Source organism: Fukomys damarensis, unplaced genomic scaffold (genome assembly GCF_012274545.1).
Source record: "Fukomys damarensis isolate Sample0158 unplaced genomic scaffold, DMR_v1.0_HiC HiC_scaffold_20, whole genome shotgun sequence".
Taxonomy (NCBI): Eukaryota; Metazoa; Chordata; class Mammalia; order Rodentia; family Bathyergidae; genus Fukomys; species Fukomys damarensis.
The window spans coordinates 40774188-40796863 of NW_022900932.1; the positions used below are offsets into that span (position 1 = coordinate 40774188).

A 22676-nucleotide genomic window follows, 5' to 3' on the forward strand; every position below is an offset into this window, starting at 1 on the left:
TTTATTTGAGCTTTATAACAATCACATAAAATAGAACAAATGCTAGTATCCTCATCTGTTTTTCATTGCTGCATGACAAATTACAACGACCTAATGGCTTAAAAACAGTACACATTTATTAGCTCATACCTCTGTAGATCCCAAGTCTGGAATAATGTAGTTGAGTTTTTTATTTAATATCTTACAAAGCTGAGATCATGGTATTGGGTGGGCTGGGCTGTGGGCAACTTTCCTTTTCTAAGCTTCTGGTTGTTGGCAGAATCCATTCTTTGTGGTTGTAAGACTAATGTCTCATTGCTTTTCCTGTCAACCCAGGGATACTCTCAACTCCTAGATAATACACACAGGTCCTTATCGTGGGTCTTCTTAATGGCTTTTACACAATATTGAAGCTTACTCTTTCCTGGTTGACAGCAAGATCTCTAGGTTGAGTCATTATGATTCCAGTCTTCTTGACTTTGTCTTCTGCTACTTACGGGAGAAAACATTCTGCTCCTAAAGAACTTACGGGATTAGATTTTGCCCGCCTGGAGAGACTATTTTAAAGTCATATTTACAAGTACCTGAGTTTAGTACTACCAGTATATCTTTTAGGAGGCACTGTTCCAACTCAGGACAAAGGGTTAGGAACTTTAAGAAAATTGGAGTTTATGCTATGGAGTCAAAAATTGAGGATAACCATAAACTTCTTTGTTTGAATTTTTTGTTCAAATTGCTTAGCTTTTGATTCCCCTGTCTGATTTTTGTCTATGTACTCCATTCTATCTATACAAATATATTGATTTCTGCACTTAGCTTGTCAGCTTGTACAAGGTGTGACCAAAACAGGGTGAATATTTAAAAATATTTCATTACAATAACACATATTGCCATTACCCCACCCACCCACACACAGTATTCCCCCTCGCTTTAAACACAATCATTCTTGCCACTTTCTGAAGCAGTTCTGGATCTCCTTTTTTATGAGTGGCTTTTGTTCTGCTATTGTTGCCACATCGATGTTCTTAGTTCAAAACTTTTACCTTTCGTAATCGGTTTGGCTTAAAGAAAGATCCAGAAGTTGCATGGTCCCAGATGTAGTGTACTTTTCTGTTGGATGGCAGTTAGCAGCATTCACCATATTTTTGATCATGCCTTATAAAGACCTGAAAGAGGCCTTCCAAAAGTGCTTCAGAAAGTGGCAAGAACAATGATCCTATATTTTGGGTTCATGGCAAAATGTCTTTTTTACTGTAATAGTTTTTTTTTTTAACTTACACATTTACTGCATAATTTAATCACACTACATCTGCCCACTAGTCCTTGAGCAGACATAGTGACTCTGAATGTGATCAACCTATTGAACTCCCACTGCTTGGCTTCTCTCCTGTGCCAGTCTGTGGAATCTAAACTTACCCACAACCTGAATTTGGAATATTTGCATGCACCACTCTTGATGAATAGACAGACCTTTTAGCAGACTTCCTTACCTTATTAGAACTCCTGGTAGGGACTGCTAGCTGTTCTGTCTGGGTGCTTCATAGGTCAAGAATGATGTTTTATTTGATGGGAATTTGGACTAAGTCTTTCACATGTAAGCATAGTCCTTGCTCTTTTGAGAAGTCTGCCTTACTTGCCAATAAAATTATTTCCTCAAAGATGCATCGTGCTTGGCATATTACAATTTCCTGCTTTGATAGCAGGACCTAGGCTGGTTGTCCTGTAAGAGCTTCTTTCCCCTTCTGGTCTTCATGTGCTGTTATAAAAGCTGCAGAAGCCTAGCATAGGTTTATTTACCTAACAGCTGAGCAATGCCTTTTTGATCTGTAGACTACCACTAGCCTGTCAAGTTGGCTGTCCTTTTAAAGATCTGAGAAGTGTAGGCATTTTATTATAACGGCTACTAGAGATGAGATATGTTGAAACAATCTAGAAGATACATAATGTAGGAGTTGGGGGATCTGGAAGGATAACACTACATTCCCTCTTACGCTTTTTTATTTTCCTTTCTAAAGTTACGACCTTTGCAGATTTATTTCAAACATTTTTAGGCATCACAGAACACTTTTAAAAGAGACAAAGCAATTCTTCCTCCGACATTTTAAGGTATATTTATTTGCACTCTTGATTATTCAAAAAGTAGTAAACATGAACTCTGTTACTTTGAGGGCAATATTTTATTCACAGTTCCACCCTTTTTATGAGTTTACTCAACAAAGCTCTGACATGGCATAATGAACTCCAAAGTTTTTACACTTTGGAGAAATTCATCTTTGATATTCTGAAATAGCAAGGGAAAAACAAGGGTGATTTTCACCTCAGTAATTGGATCTGTGTGTGGGTCTGGAGATCTGTTTGCAAATGAAGTACTATAGCATTTCACTGTTTCTCTAAGAGTACTTTGAGGGGGATAGGGGAGAAGAAATGGTAAAGGAAACCCAGCATAGGGCTTGCTATCTAGGAAGAGCAAAGTACTTACTGCTTTATGGTTCCTTCCTTATAAGTATTTTTCAGGACCTCAAATGACCCTATCTCCAAATTTCCTTGGAAAATAAACTGATTTTGGACCAAAGGGCTATTTTTTTAAAAAGTACTAAGGTTTACTTTTTGAATAAGCAATAATCCTGTGCTTCAAAAGTCAAAATTATAAAAATAAGTTTTAGATGTTTCATTGTCACACTTTTTTCCTGTTTTCTCTTAATGTTTTTTCCTGTATTTCTTTTTTGTTTGTTTGGTAACAGGGATTGAACTCAGGACCTTTATCTGCAGGTATAAGATATTACCAGAAGTGGGATTGTTAATGTTTCTATCCATCTCTCTCCAGAATGCATGATACACGTGGTCTGTACTCAGTAAATAATGTACTGAATGAGGAAATGGATGGGAGGCATTTTTTTTTCCCTGTCCAGTTTGCCAAACCTATGGCAAAGCTATCTCAAAATTATAAATTCTGTAAGATATAGTTCAGTGGAAGACATCTATTTCATTAAAGATAACATTCCATAGAAGCAACTTGTGTGTATTTTTATAACTAAATCCATAAATAATATTTCATTAATGCTTTTTTTGCAGTTTTGTGAACACAACATCACTGAACTTAGTAAAAGTCCATCTCCAAAAACCAGAGAATATATTGCTTTATTTGGCTCTGATAGCTAAAGTCTTGTGAGTCAGAGTTTTTTTCCCCCTTTCTTCTTTCTCTCTCCCACCTTCAATTTTATTTTTTGCTAAATGTTCAGAAAAGTCATCCTATAAACACCACTTGTTATGACTAATCCACTCTGGTATTTCCCTGTTTTAGCTTCCTGCTACTATTGAAGTAATCAGAAGCAGCACCAAAGTACTAAGCTAATAGAAGGATCCTTTACGTTGTTCATTTTTTAGCTGCCTGGTACTCAACACACTGCCAATTATGATAGTCTTTCAATCAACTACCTGTAAATGTCATTTTGACCTTAAACTGCTTTCTACCCTTCGTGAGCCTTTATTCATTTATAGAATGAGAAAATTGAGCATGAGAATTTGTAATATATCTTCTACACCTAAGTTTTATGATTTAAAGGTTTAATTTGCCAATATATCAATTTTTCTTGATCCTTTTTATATTTTATAATTTACTATCTCCTACTTCCATTTGGTTTCATTTTACTATTTGCTTTTACTCATGATAGAAAGTTTGGCATTGCTCAATAGTGGAAATAATAAGGGTTTTGTACTGTTTTCAGGCTGGATTTAAATCCTGGCTCTGTAACTTACTTTATAAGCCTAGTAAAGTTACTTAACCTCTCTGTACTTATTTTACCATATGTAAAAGTAGGGTAATAAAGAAGCTACCTTATAAGTTACATTAAAAAAGCCAATTCAATGTCTTATGAAATTCAGTAAATGTTAGTGATTACACATATATATGCTAAATATTAAATATATAAAGGCTAAATTGTGGGAGGAGGGTTTATGATATGGCTAAGTTGTGGTATAAATTCTTTAAAATTCAAAACATATCATACATCTTGAATGTTTTCAACATTTTTCTATGCTTAAATAATAATAGAAGAATTAAAAGCCATGAACTCAGCACTCAAATCAAAATAACACTACCAGCACTTTAAAATTTAAGCCTTAAGCTAGGCATGGTGGCACATACCTGTAATCCTAGCATTCAGAGGCACGAGGATTGCCATGAGTTGGAGGCCAGCCTGGGCTACATAAAGAGGTCAGGGCCACATAATGAACTACCACATCTGTGAATATAACATACAGATTCAGGAATCTTGACTCCTATTTGAGTACTTTTCTACAGTATGTTATAGGGTGGAAATTTATAACTAAAGTCAGCTTTTTGTATATGTGCTGCCAAAGCAAGCATAAAAAATCAGCTTTTTAATGACATACACATTTTAAATTTCCATGCTTCACGTTCTCTATTACATATCATATACATCACTGTAACAGAGAATTGCTTTAATTTTTTTTATTGTAAGTTTGTCCATTTTGTTCTTGAATATTTGTAGGGTTTTATTTGTTTTTTGGTTTTGTACTTTTTGTGGAAAAAAAAAACCCAACAAAACAAAATTTTTGAAGAACCATTACATTAGACAGAAAAAAGTTGAGCCACTTTAAACATAGCCACTCACCACAATTCCTGAATTGGCCTTTACATTTTTTCTTTAGAATCTTAGGAATGATTGACTTAGGTTATCTCTTTACTTTTATAATATTAGAGCTGAGACCTAAGAAATTTAATTTCTAAGAAATTTATCTAAGGTTAACATAGTAAGTACTCGGCCAGCAGTAGGACCCTGTCCCTTATTTCCAACACTGATGCTTTTCCATCACTTAGAAAACTAAGAGTACGACATTTTTCAAACATGTATACCAGCAGCACATCTTTTTATAAAGGAACTTTCCACCAATTGAGAGGATAAGGAATAAAGCCCGGATCCCTCCTACTGAACACCCAGTCTACATGGAAACTCATGTTTATTTCTGATGCTGATGTTGCCATCCAGGAACAGTCTGTAGTGTCTTATTGACATAGCCGATTAAAATATGCCAGTCTTCATTTTGATGACTGCAGTTGTGGAAAGCTACATATTATTAGTTTTGAACCACAGTCAGCCTGTGAAAATGGAGCTGGCAGAATTTGTTTGATAATCTCACACCTTCATGCTGTATTACAATCTTCACATTTTTAAAATATACTGCCAGCCCCCATCACAAGTCCTTATTCATCTTGCATCGGCTTTCAAGTATTTTACTTAATGTTTCTAAGCAACCAACTAAAATTGGCAACAGTATATTAAAAGAAAGGGAAAATGATTACTGCTTATCAATTTAGCACACAGTGTTCCCAAGTATTGGCTGAATGAAACCTAAATGACAGGTTTTCACTGACAAATATATTGTTGCTTTTTTTCAGTGTTGTTATGATATTCTGTATTACATAAAAAGTCACATATGACAGAACAAACATTTGTCTATTCTATTAATGATATCAGTTTGATTTAATCTCTATCACTATACTTATTATTTTTTTTTTCTTTTAAATTAAATCTTAATAGACCATCTGTGAGAACAGAGAGCCTGTCTCTGCAAACAGTGCCTTGATATTTAGGGCCATGAGAGCAGCTGTGAGCTGGGTTTTTTTGTTGTTGTTGTGGTTTTTTTTTCCTTAATAGCTAAATGCCACATCCTGTAGTTTGCCTTTCATTCACTAATGTGAGCAAAGAATTCAGGTTTCCTGACTGAAGTTTCATTCGCATAGTATGTTAACATTCTCTACATTACTCTTCAAAGTTACCTTCTGAACTAAAAATAGATCCCATCTGGGCCTGTGGTTCTAACCTCACACTAAACTCCTTTGGTCTTGGCATTACTATTTCTTGTATGTAAGAATATCCCCATTCAGGATCCGTGAGAATCCATTTCTCTTAATAACTCAAATTTTATTCTTTTTCTACTATAGCATGATAGTAATAAAATGAGTGGGTAAAAATATGTATATGTACTTGGTGGAGTGAATAAGTCAATTTATATTTGAATGAGTCTGTTTGTACTTTAACAGTGGATATTTAATACCCAATTGGGAAAGGTTTGTGGAGGGGAAAGGAATAGGAAAGGGTAAATCTAGTAAAAAGGAAGAAAATCTGTAAAGGACTACAAAGAACAATAGTGATAAAGACTAGAGTTGAAGAGAGAAAACACCTATTTTTTTTATCTCTTTTCTGCTGAATGCTCTTTTCTTTCCTACTAATAAAAATTTCCAAACAATTGTATTAAAAAATAATACAACACTTCAAAGGACAGCTGAGTCAAATTATAACTCAAAAAGGATGATATAAAGGAATAATTATAAATATAAAAGAAATTAGAAATTAAAATGAACACCAAGCAAACCGGTTTTTTTGGTTTTTGTTTTTTTTGAGACAGTATTTCACTGTATAGTTCAGGCTGGCCTTGAACTCACTATGTACACAGGTTGGCCTTAAAGGAATCCTCCTGCCTCAGCCTCCTGATTGCTGGGATTACAGATGTGTGCCACCATGCCTGGCTTGCTACCGATCCTTATGTAATAAAGTCTTAAAACAACTAAAAGGTGAAAAGAAGAAAACATTTAAAATTAAAGGAAAATTGAAGGAGAAAAGAATTTGAAAGAAATTAAAACAAACAGACACTCCAATTTAGCAATAATTGGAATAAAAGGGAGGCAGGTTGCAACTAATTTGTGGCTTCAAAGATTGTAAGTTTGTTTTATGATAATTTATCAAACAGTGCATTTGTTTTGTGAGTTTTTTTTCTACATTTCTTTTATTTTATAATTAAAAGATTATGAAATGTAACAAAAAGGCAAACAATGCATTGGCAAATATTTGCCAACGAAGAAAAACAGAATTTTCTTCTAATTGATAAGAAAATGCTGACATTCCAATAAAGAATTATAGAGGCTATAAGTGATTTGAATATGTTCAAAAGCTAATAAACATTTAGAATATTAAGCCTCACTGAAATATATTTTTTGAATAGCCACATTTAGGAAGGGACGAGGGGAAAAATTCTAGACTATATTGAGAAATGACCTTTGCGGGGAAGACTAAATTACTTTAAAGATTAAAGCTCTATACCTATCATTAGGAATTTTGATAGTGGGGAGATAAGCCACTGCTACATGCCCCTCATGATTATGGATTTTTATATGACATGATCATAAAATAAATTCACTACACAGTAATGCATGTGTTTCTGTTCATGTTGAAGTAGTCTGGCATTTTATAATTTAGAAAAAATTTATGATTAATTACATTGAATGCTTTCTTAATACTCAACAGTGAGAGATCTACCACCAGTTTGCCTTGATGTTAGACAAAAACAGCGGATCTCTATAGATGCATTGTCATCTGAAATGAAGGCACCAGTCCTTTCAGAACCTGTCCTTCCTATTCAGCCCAAAACTATGAAAGATTTTCAGTAAGTTTCAACTCACTTTTTTATTTAGACTTACTGTCATCTGGCAGTGTTTTAATGTGATTTAATATTTTTGTGTTAAGAAGTTAATTGATTTGTGGGTCATTATAAGGTAATTAGCCCAGAGTGATGTCATTAAAGACTAGATTCCTCAAATTCAAGGTGAAAACAAATGTGTGAATAATAGGTATGGGTTAGATATTGAAACAAAAGAAAAGAAACAGTAAGTGAGCAAATATAGTTCAAAGTAGGCAAAAAGTGATAAATGTAATAAAATAATAGTATGTTGTTACTAAAAAAAAGAATTCAGCTACCATGTAACACATGCAATAACAGGTATGTCACCACTAAAAAATTAAAAATGCGTAATTTGAAGGACCAAGTAAGTAGGAATGAGAAACTTATTGAGACAGATTATAAGCACAATCTCTCAAAATTTGACTATGAAGAAAGAGTAGTAATTAGAAGGGAAAAGTCAAGAATGAACCTTTTTTAAAGCAGAGGAGTGGCAAATAGATTAATATCTTAACCTCATTAAGAATAATAAACTCACCAGCTGTGGTGGCACACACCTGTAATCCCAGCACTTGGGAGGCTGAGGCAGGAGGATCGCTCAGTTTGAGACCAGCCTGGGCTACATAGTGAGTTCCAGGTCAGTCTCAACTACATAGTGAAACCCTAACTCAAAAAAAAAAAAAAAGAATAGTAAACTCATCAACTATAAATTTACATTAACTAATGAACTGATTTATATGTTTGGTTTCAGTGTGTCACACTGCATATTTGGTGAAATGACTTATAAAAAGGAATGCTCTTTTATCTGAAAAATTCTTATATATATGGTTAATATATGTTTCTATTTTAGGGAAGATGTAGAAAAAGTTAAATCATCAGGAGACTGGAAAACAGTACATGATTTTTATCTAACAACATTTGATTCTTTCCCAGAATTAAATGCTGTATTTAAGGTAATAAATACATAAAGCATATTTTCCATTCACTTTCAATCTTAAATTTTTCAAAAAAGATATGACATTTATCTAGTGTTCTGCCTACTATTAACTTTGCCAACAGTATAAACAAATATATTTTGATTTATATTTACATGCATGACAAATATTACTTAAATGATATTTTAATTGTTTTTATTTGTACTAGTCTTAATATTTTACTCCATGTTTTTAGTTTTTAAAGGACTATTAATTATACATTCCTTTTTATTTTCAGCAATTCTGCCCTAGCAATTCTTTCTTTTATTATTAGACTACTCACTATTAGAAATTTTTGAGAAATTAAATGTACACATACTTTTTAAATTGAATTTTCAGAAAGATGCCACTGCCTCATTTAATACCGTTGAAGACTCTGGGATTAATGCTAAATTCGTGAATGCTGTATATGATGCCTTACTAAATACTGTAAGTATTATTTGTAGATACATTTAAATAGTATAATTTTGTGTCGCTTCTGTATTTCAAATGCAGCCACATAAGATAGAGATCACTTTGTAACATAATTACATTAGACACTGATAGGTATAATTTTACAATAAGTATAGTTAGAATCCTCAGAAATTTAGGTTATCTTATTTTATTTTTCTAATTAAGAATTAAGTAGAAAATACTTTTTGTTCAGTCTTTCTTTAAAATTATGTTTCATTTAGGGAAAGTGTTATTTGATTATATAGGAATTGTACTGACTATAGAAAACAGTGGTTCTCAAATCATGACATGCATCAATCACAAGAAATAAATATAACAGTACAAAACTCATATACAGTGTAAAATTCAGTAGATTATGGGCAGTGTTCAAGAATTTTCATTTGTATCTAATTCCCAGAATATGCTGATGTCATTGATCAAGGGACCACATTTTGAAAACTCCAGAGCAATAGATCAGTTCTTGAAAAATTGACATACCTTCTATCCGTGAGCGTGGTGTAGCTCTCCAGTTACCTAGATCTTTTTAAATTTCTCTTAGTAACATTTTGTAGTTTTTTGAGTAGAGGTACTACATGTTTCTTATTACATGTATTTCTGGGCACTTGATCTTTCTTTGATACTATAATGTTCTAATTATGACTAATATATAGCAATATTTTCACATATGTATTATATATCTTTACATGGTTATTTTGCTAAATTCACTCATTTATTCTAATAATTCTTCAGTAAGTTTACTTGCATTTGACATTTGTGGAAAATGTGAATTTTGTCCTTTCCCAATTCTGTATCTAAAATGATGTATGTACATATTTGGCTTACTGCACTGGTTAGGGCTGTTTGTATAATTTTATATAGAACAAGTAATAACAGACGTCTTTGTCTTATTACCAATCTGAGTACTTCACTGTTAAATATATGAAAGGGCACCAAACATCAAAGCAGTGGAAATAACATTACAAATCCATCAAATTTAATAATTTTTTTCAAAAACCTTATCACATACTGGCTGCATTATGCTATGATTGGAATTATCATATCTTGATGAGGTGAAAACTGGTGCAAGCAATCTGGAGAATGCTTGGTATTATGTGCTGACAATAAACATATACATATACTTTGACCCAGTAGTTCCACCTCTAAATACACTTCTTTGACTTCTTTTGACTTTGAATGATATTCATATTTTATATATAGACATGAGAGAAGAACATCCTAAAATGGACTGAAAATAGAAAATAATTAGACTTACATATATTTCAAATAAGAAAACCTAATTATATTTCGAATACTTAACCATATTTTAAAACAATCAGCAAAGTAACTTTTAACCACAGTACTTTAACTATATATCTTCAATTTAAAGATCTGAAAAAGCATCCAAAACTATAAACAAGTCTTTAGCTTTTCTGATATTCCCTGTCCTCCATAGTATGGGTTAACAGTTCTGAAAATACTTTCTATGCATTGTTGAACTAAACAAATGAGTAAATGTTTATAATACCAAAAGCCATGTTTTTCAGTTTTGGAGAAGGGAGGTACAAGTATGGGAAGGTGAAAAGCCAAAACGAACTTTGGTTGTTGAATTGGAATTGGAGACATCAGAATAAACTCATAATTTTTAATAGATCTAGAGATGTGTGTGTATGTTTCCTAGCCCTGTGAACCACAAAGGTCTAGAGGGTCACTGTGGTGGTAGAGTATGGTGAAACGGCTGCTCACCTCATGGCAGCCCGGAAACAGAAAGTAAAGGAACCAGGAACAAAATAGACTGTTAAAAACCATGCCCCTTAATGACCTGATTCATTCAATTTGGTTCTACCTTCTAATAAAGCTGTTGAGCTATGAAGTTAGAGCCCGTTATCCAGTCATTTAGTAACAGCCCCATTTCTGAACACTGCTGCTGCATTGGAGACCAAACTCCTAACACAGGAGCCTTTTGGGAAATATTTTAGATCCAGTTCATAACAGCATCTATTAAAAGGATCATATGATTTTCTTTTTTAAGTTTATTGATATGAATTATTTAAATTGATTTTCAAATATTCAACAAGATTTGCATACCTTATTTGACTATGATGTACAATTCTTTAGTTGGTTCAGTTTCCTAATATTTTGTTGAGTGTTTTACATCTATGTTCATTAATTTTACTCTCTTGTGATGTCTTGTATTAGGGTCATGCTGGCCTCACAAAAATGCATTTTCTCTTTGTGTCTGTCTTCTGGGAAAAGTTGTAAAAACTCAATATCTATTCCCTAAATGTTTGGTAGAATTCAACTATCTGGGCCTGGTGCTTTCTTTTTTATAAGGTTATCAATTACTGATTGAGTTAGGCCTGTCAGGTATAGGTGTGTCAAAATGATCTGTTTCTTCTTGTATGAATTTTAGAACACTGTGTCTTTCAAAGACACATCTAGGTTATTAAATTTATAAACATAGAATTGTCCATAATGTCCTCTATTATTATTTAAACACCTATATGATCAGAAGTGGTAATTTTTCTTTAATTTGGGTAGTAGTAGTTAGTGTCTTCTCTCTTCCTTTCTTAAATAGTTTGGTTAGTTGTATCAAATTTATTGAATTAAAAAAACACAACTTTTGGTTTTGTTGATTTTTCTCCAAAACTTCTCTATTTTCAATTTGATTAATGTCTGCTCTGATTTTTATTATAGCTTTTCTTCTGCTTACTTTGGATTTAGTTTGCTCTTTTGTTATAGTTTTCTAAGGTAGAAGTTTAAATAATTGATTTTTAGATCTGTTTTATTTCTCATATATTCATCCAGTGCTATACATTTCCCTCGAACCACAAATTTTAATAAGTTCATTCTAATTTTCTTTCAAAGCTAAACCTAGCTTACCATGTGATCCAGCAATTGTGCTTCTAAGAATTTACCAAAATGAGTTAAAATGAATTACATCTACCCAAAAACCTGCACACAATGTTCATAGCAACTTTATTCATAGATGCCAGAAATTGGAAGCAACCAAGATCTCTAGTAGGTGAATGAATCAATAAAATATACCATGAAATACTCAAAAGTGTAATGAAGTGAGCTACCAAATCACAAATAGGCACACAGAAGCTTTAAATACATACTGCTAACTGAAAGAAGCTTAAAAGGCTGCATACTAAACAATTCTAACTATGTGATATTTTGGAAAAGGTGGTAAAAAGGTCATTGCCTTAGAAGGGAAGGCGAAAAACAAGGATGAATAGGTGAAGCCCAGGGAATGTTTAAGGTGGTGAAACTATTCTCTGTGATACTGTGATGACAAATACATGATGTTATACATTTCTCAAAACTCATAGAACTATACAATGAAAGAAGTGAATGCTATAGCCCTTAGTGTACACACACACACACACACATTAATTATAACAGTAGTACCACCCTAGGGCACAAATTAATAATAAGGGAAACTGTGTGAAGGATGTGGGTATGTTATATGGACGGTCTGTACCTTATGCACAACTTTTCTATAAGCCCAATACTACCTTAAAAAGTAGTCCATTAGTGTATTAGTTACTTTTCTCTCATTGCTGAGACAAAATACCCAACACCCAAAGTTAAAGGAGGAAAGATTTATTTAGCTCATAGTTTATAAACATTATTGGCTTTATAGTCCATAACTGGCTGGCTCCAGGGTGGAGTGTCACATGGCAGAGGGGCATCACAGAAGAGAAAGAACTCACGGCACCCACAAAGTAGCAGAAGCAACAAGGACCTTGAAAGCGTCTTTCTGCCCCTTTTATCTTAGTCAGACTTCTTAGGGCAAGAAGCACTCATGCCCTTAATCCTGGTGCCTTCAGGCCTACCTCCACCGTGAATCAATCATACACTCTAGATTCATCCCCCTCCAAAATAGCCTATGACAACATTAGGCTTTGGGGGGACATCTAGATATAAACCATAATAACTACTAGTAAAGATAAAGCAATTAAGATTTACAACTATCATAGTAATAACTGAGTCAGTCTTTAACTAAACATCAGATGCTTCTTGATGTGATTCACTAAGGACACATTTATAAAAACCCCACCAAAAATATAATCATGAGAATGTAGCAGAAACCCTCAAATTAAGGGCTATTCAGCAAAACAAATAACTTAAACTCTTCAAAAAAGTCTTACGAAATAAAAAAAAAATAGATGAGAAGCAGTTTTGAAGTATATTCGACTCAAGTAGGGAACTAAAAGAACTAGGGAAGTGTAGTAGTATCAGTGTCGTTGAGTGTCCTTTTAAGATTTATAGTCATAAACTTAGTGTGTTCAATCAGCTTTGCTTGATCTTTCTCCTCCAAGCGTTCTGTTTCCCAGGAGCAAATACTAAAGAAGTAGTTGAGCAGGATAGCATTTGCCTCTGAGTATGAAAAGTCACTGTAAGCAAAGGAAGAGAAAGGATAAAAAAATTTATATATACATATATATATATTTATTATATGTCATAAGAACAAGGTCAAATGAGTGTTGACAGATGTCTTGGGACACAATACCCAACACCTACAACATAAAGGAGATGAATGTAGTACCCCTCCCCATGATCCAGTCACCTTCCAAAAGCCCCACCTCTGAACCCACAAGACCTTCGGGAGATATTTTAAATCTAAAAATAATATTCTGCCCTTGGCCCCCAAAAAGCTCAAAGTAACTCTCAATTGTGAGCCCCTGTAAAAACAAAAAAAAAGTTAAATATTTTGAATATACAGTGTTGTATCATAAACATTCCAATTCCAAAAGGGAAGGATAGGGGAATAGAAAGCAGTTGGACCAAAGAAAGACCAAAACCAAGTAGGGCAAAAACAAAATCGTGTAGAAACAGAATGACCTTGCCATAGTCTAGGAAGCAGCTCAAATGGATGGCTCTAAAATAGGCATGAAGGCCGGAGTGTGGCTATCTCAGGTGGTACAAACACCAACCTCTGGAACACAACCCAAATGGGATAGCAAACAATTGCAATATAGAAAAAAGGAAAGGGAGAATAAGAAGCAAACTACTCCAGAAACCAACTGCTGTTCTCATCATAGATCTAGAGAGCTGCTTTTGTCCACAGTATGACAGAACCATGCAGCTTCCCCTGTGAGTACCAGGCCATTCTGAATCACATAAAAACGGGAAGGTGAGAGGCAGCTGCAGGTGGGCGCTCACCCTAGATAGTATTGTCCACACTTCCAACCACATAGTTTACCCACCAGGAAATGGCCCAGAATCTACCAGTTCATTAGCTCTGTTCCCAAAGCAAGTCCAAAGTCTGAGCCTTTCTTGAGAGACTAAGCAGAAGATAGAGAAGTGGTGATAGACTGTACAGTTTTGGCTCAGGCATCTTCCTGCCTGGTGCTGAACACAAAAGGAAACAAATGCTAAGAAAAACTCAGAGGTTTGGGGCAGTGAAGACCTTCAGACACTGGGAGTGGTGAGAAGCAACCTACATTAACTGCAGAGACAGAAGAAGGGCAAATTGGAGTGTTATCTTTACTCTAAAGACTGGCATAATAACTGGCCAGCTATGGCCAGTGTAGACTGGAATTTTGAGGAGTGTTGGCCCACCCTCCAGACTTGCCTGCAGAGTACAGGAGAAGCAGACTCAGCAGACTGTTTGGATCCTTAGACCAGTCATTCCCAGGTGAAGAGGAGTTTAAGTCAATTGCTGGGAATTAATTTACCCACAGCCAACCTACCCAAGTGGAGCTCCATCTCCCACAAGCTCTAAAGCTTCTCCTACTTGAATGGAGGCAGAGAAGTAATCTGAGCTAATTTATAATTCAGTTATTAATATAAATTCCACCACAACGTGGAATATTTGACTTGTTTTTGTTTCTTAAAGAGCAAAGGGCAAAAGGTGAGGTATTTGTGATTCTTAAGGGTGTACTGAAACCTTGTGAGGGTGACCTTTACTATCCAATTCCTATGAATATTCTGGTCTGAGCTCCAATCAGAATTACTCACCTAGTTTTGCTCACAACATTCTAAGATTTCTCTAGCTTATATCTCCAAACTTTTGCAAACTTCTCTTGCAAACCACTTCCAAAAGCTTCTGAACCACGTGGTCAGTACAACACCATGGTAGGAGAGGATAATGGAGGAAAGCTCAGCCATGACAGCCATGAAGCAGAAACAGAAGTGGAGAAGCAAGGAGAATATACCCTTCCAAGTTATTCCATCATTAACCTGTCCTCTTAGACCATGCCCCTCCTTCTAGCAGCATATTTAATTATGAACTTATCAATAGATTAATCCCCCCCATATCATAGTCACCTTTCCAAAGCCCCACTTCTGAACACGTGAGACCTTTTGGGGACATTTCAGATCTAAACCATATAATAGAAGTCAGTGATAATTTTAAATTAATCTATAATATATGTTTGCTTTCTTGACATTTACCTATTTCATGATAGTTTTTTTGTGATTTTTTTTAATCTTCTAGTTAATGCAGCTTTTTCTGTTATAATGCAAAGTACAATCTAGATGTATTTCATTTTCATTCATTCTTATTTGAGATATTTGGTAATAAATAAGATTTTTCTAGTGCTTCAATTATTAAACCATAAAAGAATATTATTTTATACCTTTCCCAAATTATTCTTTAATGAAAAAATATTTATCTGACCATATTTTTAATTAAACATCAGTTAATGTTTAAATTTAATAGTTGTTCCTAGTGAAGTATGCATTTGACTGCTAATTGTAACCATTTTAAATTGCTAAACATCCTACTGTTGGACTTGCGTTTATGATTTTACTCTGTTTTTCAGTTTTGTAAAATTATTGTTTGTCATCAAAGGATCACAATGTATGTTTGTGGAGAGTACATACTGCAGATTCCAGGGAACATTCTTGTTGTAACCTTTATCTTTGGTGCTCCCTAGAATTTTCAGATATAAAATGCATACTACTGTGTCAATCCTCAGTCATCAAATCTGATTTTAATTATTGAAATAAATCTGTACACATACTTAGCAAAGCCACCTAAATAGCAAACCTTAATTATTGTATCTTGTTATTTTCTTTTGCCTACAGCCTCAAGACATTCAAAAAACAGTATTAAAGGGAATCATTAACAGCCTGTTACGAGAATGGAAAGGGTAATTGTCATTAATAATTAACTAATGAACATAATTAACATATGTCTCATGTCTTTAATATCTGTACATATTTTACTCTTAGGAAATATTTTGGTTGAGTTGTAATAACAAGATGGACTAGAAAGGTATTATAAACAATTTACAACAAAGCTGTTTTAAGATTTGTGACTTCTTAGGAAGATCCATATATATCAGAAGATTTGTGAATCTTTTTAAACTGTCTGTAAAATTTTGTTTGTAGATATATGTGCTTTATAAATCCAGGATGGTACTAATCAGTAACCTAAGTGAAGTAAGCATTAAATTTATCCTTGAACTTCCTAGTAGCCAGAGAGAAACTTTTGAGAAAAAGAGTGACTGGCTTCAGAGAAAAGAAGCTCCTATTACTTCTCAGTTAGGTGCCTGAGGACTGAAGAGTTGAGGCCAAACTGGGAGTTAGCTACTTCTTGAGTGTGGTAAGAAAAATATTACAAGAAATCAAACCCATTCATAGTATTTGTTACCTGTGTATGATAATTCATGTGGGTATAAGTAACACTACTCCTCTTAGGAAATGCTAGGTGCAGTGGGAAACGACTGAGAGGAGGCAAAGGTGCTAAATAGAAATAGATTTTGAGTAGGTAAGAAAGAAAAACTTTTGATATCAGCCATGGGAATAAAAACAGCTTTAATATCTGAATTTTGTTTTTTAATCCAGGATCTAGGCAAGGCTTTTAAATTTCATTTTTAATTCAAGAAGTTACTTCTGAGCCTCTATGAAGTTATATCAAATAGATGCTGAGTAGATAGAAAATACTCATCAACCTTGGGAATAATAAAGTTCTAGGTCAAATCTGATAATGTGAAAATCTAGATTTACATGAAGAAAATTTTAATTTACCTTTTCAGAGATATCCAAAATGATTCTTTTATGGATCAGCCTTCCTCTTCTAGAACAAAATAACTGACACTTCCAAGTTAGAGGAGAGATTTATTTTGGTTCACAGTTGCAGAGGTTTCAGTGCATAGCCCACTGTTTCCAAGGCACAAACACCATGGTAGAAAGTTTTGGTGGAGGAAAGCTAGTCAACTCATGGCAGGCAGGAAACAGTGGGCCAGGGACCTGACTGATTGGCCAGGTCACACCTCCACAATCCACCCAGACATGCAGTAAAGTATGCTTTTCTAATCTCATAGTCCTCTCTCAAGCCAGTCAAGTTGACAATATGAACCATCACAATTAATTAAAAACATGCTAGATGCATTTAAAAATATGATTTGATTTGCAGATATTTCTACATATATCACTTCAGGAGTGGACCTACAAACACAAGCATTTTTTTTCTTTAATGCATAAATAATAAAGATTGTCTCTTATTAAAACAAAAATGTAAGTATTATGAAATTGTTGATTATTCGTTAGACTGTTATTTGTTTCCAGAGTTAGCCATGATATTTACCTCACGAAATGTGATAGCTATCATAGTAACTCAGTCCTTAGGTATGGTCAGAGCAATCATAGGATAGGCACAGAAGAATCTGTATTTCCAGTATATTAAGGACATGTTACTGTCTTAACACTGGTTAATTCTTTTTTTTTTTTTTTTGCTTTTCTCGACTCACAAAAAATATTGATATTTCTAGTAGGTACTATGAAATTAAACATCTATCTGTAATCAGTTATGTTTCTTTTTTAGCCCACGAACAAAAGATGATCTTAGAGCATACTTTATACTTTTACAGGTAAGAAAACAAAAACTTAGTGAAAGTGGTTTAATCAGATCTCAGTTTGTGCATGTGTGAAATAATATCAAATATTAAGTATCATTGTAGGCAGCGTTACTCATACTTTTATAGAATTAGTTACTTGTAACCAAAGGACAAATAAACCTTCAGAAGCTAAATTATAAGAGCAATTAAAATTTTAATTTAGTTCTTGCCCTGATATTCTGGAACAAACAAAATGGGAAGCACTTTTCCTTCACCATTCAAAACTCTTTTCCTGAATGTACCAATAAATTAAATTTTTTTAAAAAATTAGTAAAGAAAAAAAAAACTTTTCCTGTAACTAGTTTAAATGAGCTTTGAAACTTTCTTTTATTTCCTCATCTACTAGATTTCTAACTTCTTTACATATTTTGCAGTAATGCTTAAACTAGAATTCTAATGCAAAGATAGAATTTCTACTTGTTGCATATGATAAACATTTTCATCTTAACAAATATAGATTCAAACAATGCAAATCCCAGACACATGAAATTTAATTGTTATTGTTATTGTTTTTTGAGAAAAAAATGTTATTACCTTAGCTAACATACTACATTTATACCATTCTTCCAATTTACAAAAATTGTTCAGGTATATTAAATCATTTTATACATTCATAATGGGGCCATAATTCGTATGTTTCACTGCCAAGCGGCTCTGGTCTGAACGTGTTAAAGGTAAGAAATATTTTATTAAATAAAATATAATGTTTAGTTCTATATTATGATATTATAATAGCAACAATATACCCAAAAATAAATATGAGAAAGGAAGGTAGAGAATAAACAGGAAAGATGGGAAAGAGAGAAAAAGTGGCAAGAAATAATTAAAGATAGAAGGAAAATAGGTCAGAGTAGAAAGAGGCAAAACTCCAAAAAAAAAGCAAGTAGAAAAGCTAGAATTATGACAACATGAAGCCTGGGCTGGGGATTTAGCTTAGTGGTTCCATTGCCTGCCTCAAAAGCACAAGGTCCAGAGTTTGATCCCCAGTACCAAAAAAAAAAAAAAAAAAAAAAAAAAAAAAAAAAAATAAACCTTCCTCTGTTTTTAAAAAAAAAAAAAAAAAAAAAAACAAGCATTACACTCTGCTCATGGTATCTTTATTCTTCCTCACAAGTATCACTAGATAAAGTTATCAACTGAGAAGGTCACTTTAATTTTGAATTGTCTTCCCAATAAATCAGTTTTTAAGACCACAATTGTACTCTTATTTTTTACAGTTCCAGGAAATGCTGAAATATGTATTGCAGTATAGTTTTAGATTTTGGAAACAAGAGGTTTTGCTTAGTTTACAACCACTCCTTCTGTGTCCCTTTAATATTTAAAATTTGTCAGAGCTATTATGTGATCCCTTCCTTTCTTTGTGAAATATGCAGCCATTTTATTTTACAGTGGCAAATTTCACAACCAGATTTTATTTCAGTTTATTTAGTTTTGCTAGCATTGTCTTTTAGTCAAGGAAAACCCAGATTTTTTTTTCTTTAATGGATATCAATGATTGCTAGCATTTATGAAGATAACCAAGCTAGGTGCTTTACATACATTTTTTAATACTCAAAACAGTTCTTAAAATAGATATTATTATACCCATCTTACAGTTAAGGAAATTGAGATTCAAAGTTTAAGGCACATACGTAGAGGTGTACAGCTATGAAGAGTAGAATTAGCCTTCAGACTCAGATCGGTCTACTCCAAAGCCATGCTCTTTCCATTGAATTGCAGCATCAATCAAAGGCTCTGCTAAGTAAATAATAAATTAATTTTTTAAAAATGTTTTGTAATCTCAAATTTAATTTTCTAAATGTATCACTAATTCATAAACTTAGTGTCTTTCCTTTTACATGCTAACAAAATTTTAACACAATTGTCTTTAAACTCTTTTTCAGAATCCTCAATTTAATAACACATCGACATATGTCATCTATGCTCACTTGCTACGACAGATATCTACCTTAGTGGAAGCTGACCACCATTTCCTAGTTCACTGGTTGAAAAAGTAAATCATTCTGTAATATGAAAAACTTTTATAGCCTCATAGTTTAAGTTCAATATTAGTAATTTTACAATAAAATATATTTGAATATTTTTAGGTTTTTAGAAATGCTGCTTATAATTCACAGTGCTTGAAAAGCCAATTATTAAAAATACACTTTAGGGCTGGGGATATAGCTAAGTGGTTCCGCTGCCTGCCTCGCAAGCTCAAGGTCCAGAGTTCAATCCCTGGTAAAAAAAAAAAATACACTTTAGTATAATGTAAAGGATATTAAAAATGTGTTTTTAATGTAAGTGACCATTTTGCTTGTGTAAGCCATTGAGAATTTCTGTTTACTCTTTCAACTTTTATACAGGGCATTCATTTTTTTTGTATATATTATATCAAAGATAACTGAATTTGCTCAGACATTGATATTTTAATACATGTCTTTTATTTCCTGTCTGTATACCAAAAAATTTCACCATTATTTACATGGTTCTTTCACTTCACCTAAAAACATTGTTAAAATAATAGGTTAGCCATTGATACCAAGAAATAAAGACATAGTACTTTTTTTATGGAACTATATTCACATTAACAAAGAGTTTTTTCCAGAATTGGTAAAAACTATACTGTCAGAATACTTCCAAAATGAATTTAAATTCAACCATTATTCACAATAGTTATGTTCTGCACAGCACCATAAACACTGAATTAGTGAATTTTGACTGAGCCATTGCTTCTTGGCAGTATGCAGGCTTAGATTCATGAGAGAGACTGATTGCATTTTTGTCAACTAATTAGTGCATAGCTTTACTTTATGAGTGTTTTTACTTAGACATTTACTGTAAATTATCATTAACATTGAACTCATGACTAGTAGCACTGTAACTCATGCCTGAAGGAAGCTTATCTAACATACATATTTTCTCCATACAGTGCCCCACAGCTGTCTTGTTTATCAGAACACTGGATGAGTACATTATCACTACACTTCAGGACCGTTTCAGATAATAAAATGGCCAATAAAAAACACAAAAATATGAAAAACATGCCATGAGGCTATGTAAAGAATATTTGTTTAAGTATGAGAGCTAAAACAAGAAGGCAGAGCAGTGCTTTGTTCTACCTCAGCTGGGAAAAGTTCGTGTCAGCTGACTCAAAATTTTCACCATTTTTTGAATGTCCACAAAGGACCACAAAAGCAGACATATTGATTACAGTTAGTGGGCAACTTTGCAAATATAGAATATGTGAAAAATAAAGTTTAACTAAATATTGAAAGCCTAAAAAATAAATTACTAACCTTATGGCAGTTTGGGTATTTTATTTCTTATTCAGAAACAAGTTTTCAACATAAGATTTTTGTATCTTTTCAAATGTTTGGTAATTTAAGAAATAGAATTTGAGAGAATAGTCTAAAATTTTGTGTGTATAGGATGTAGTTTGATGGCTAATATATTATGGAAATTAAAAATGTGAATTTTTACTGGAACTATTTCAAAATCTTTGCCAGATTATCCCAGAAGAGATTCAAGCAATTGGTAGAGAGATTACTACAGTTTATTTCTTTACGTCTGTTTCCTGCAAAGCCTGAAGAATTTCCACCTATAACAAAATGTTCCTGGTGGATTCCGTCAGCATCTAAAGTGTTGGCTTTACTTAGTAGGTTTTCAATATTCTATCATCTTTTCTTTAACTCTTAGGGACATTTCTTATGGGTGTCAAAGTACTATAGAGGTATTCTTAAATTTTAAAACGTTCTTGTGAAAGAAAAAACTGATTTGTTTTGGTAATGGTTTCACAACTTATAAGCATAAAAAACCTTTATGCCTTTTACTGAGAAATAGTCTTTATTATAGCTATTAACTGCATATGACCTGCTAAGTAGTGATTCCTGACAAAATAGGAACTTCCATTAATTATACTGAACAGTGATGGGAAAATACATGAGTAGATGGCCATGTAAATATTCCCTTTAATTACTTTTATGATAACCATTAAAACTTTTTTAAGCTTGAGAAATTTTGACGACGATATTAAAATTACTCTTTTCTTTGGGAACTACGGTTGTTGAAAAACAAGTTTTTAAGTCAAGGCTAGCCAGTGGACGTTAAGGTGGTGGCTTTATTATTAGAATGATCAAGAGCATATTGGAAAAGATCATTATGTTAGACTGTGTCTTTACAGATACTGCAAACAATTTGGCTCACCCTCCCCTTATTCCTTATACTGACCTCTATAATTCTACTTTGGATCACATTGACCTTATGGAAGAATATCATACATGGCAGAGCTTTGGAAACTCCCACAGGTATGATCAAAACCCCATTTGATTGTTCACCTGGATGAAATATTATTCAATGAAATGACTAGATTTTTAAGTTTATATAAAATATTTATAAGTTCATTTAAATATATACCTTTATATAACTGTATGTAGTTTAGATATCCACCCTTGAAATATCATTGTATTTGTTTAAGCATTGTTTTTTTGCTGCCACATTTTGGATTTGTGTACATGTTAATTTGGCTTTGTTGTACTTAATGCATTTTTCAAGAAGGGAAAGTTCAGTCATAGTAGATAGTTTCTTTTATTTTATGTATTCTCATCTAGCACAGAGATCAACAAATTTTTTTCTGCAAAGAACTAGATGCCAAATATTTTTAGTTCTGTGAGTTATACAGATTGTTTTGTTATTCTACCCCAAAAACAGCTTAGACAATTTGTAAAGGAATGAGTGTGCCGTATAACTTGATTTACAAAAGCAGATGCTGGGCCGTATTTGTCCTGAGGCCATAGTTTGCCCATGCCTAATCCAATTCATTGGTCACACACATGTCCACATGCACACATACACATTCGCTTTTATTCCTTTATTCTGTAGAAAAAGTAGTTCTCTATGACATATTGTACAAAAAGAATCGATAATTGCCAGGGATTTAGCTCAGTGGCAGCGTGTCTGCCTCACAAGCTCAAGGTTGTGAGTT

At 33.3% G+C, this 22676-nt stretch overlaps 1 protein-coding gene across 1 annotated transcript in view; it reads left to right on the plus strand.

The window, feature by feature from the left end:
- The window catches only part of Hectd2 (HECT domain E3 ubiquitin protein ligase 2), a 94225-nt gene that overhangs the window by 48412 nt on the left and 23137 nt on the right, over positions 1–22676 (plus strand). The window contains exons 6-13 of the mRNA XM_010632138.3: positions 7305–7443; positions 8306–8408; positions 8769–8858; positions 15900–15964; positions 17641–17686; positions 19597–19706; positions 21202–21350; positions 21876–21999. Of these exons, the coding sequence (XP_010630440.1) occupies positions 7305–7443; positions 8306–8408; positions 8769–8858; positions 15900–15964; positions 17641–17686; positions 19597–19706; positions 21202–21350; positions 21876–21999 (826 nt within the window). The remainder of the gene's footprint in view (positions 1–7304; positions 7444–8305; positions 8409–8768; positions 8859–15899; positions 15965–17640; positions 17687–19596; positions 19707–21201; positions 21351–21875; positions 22000–22676) is intronic.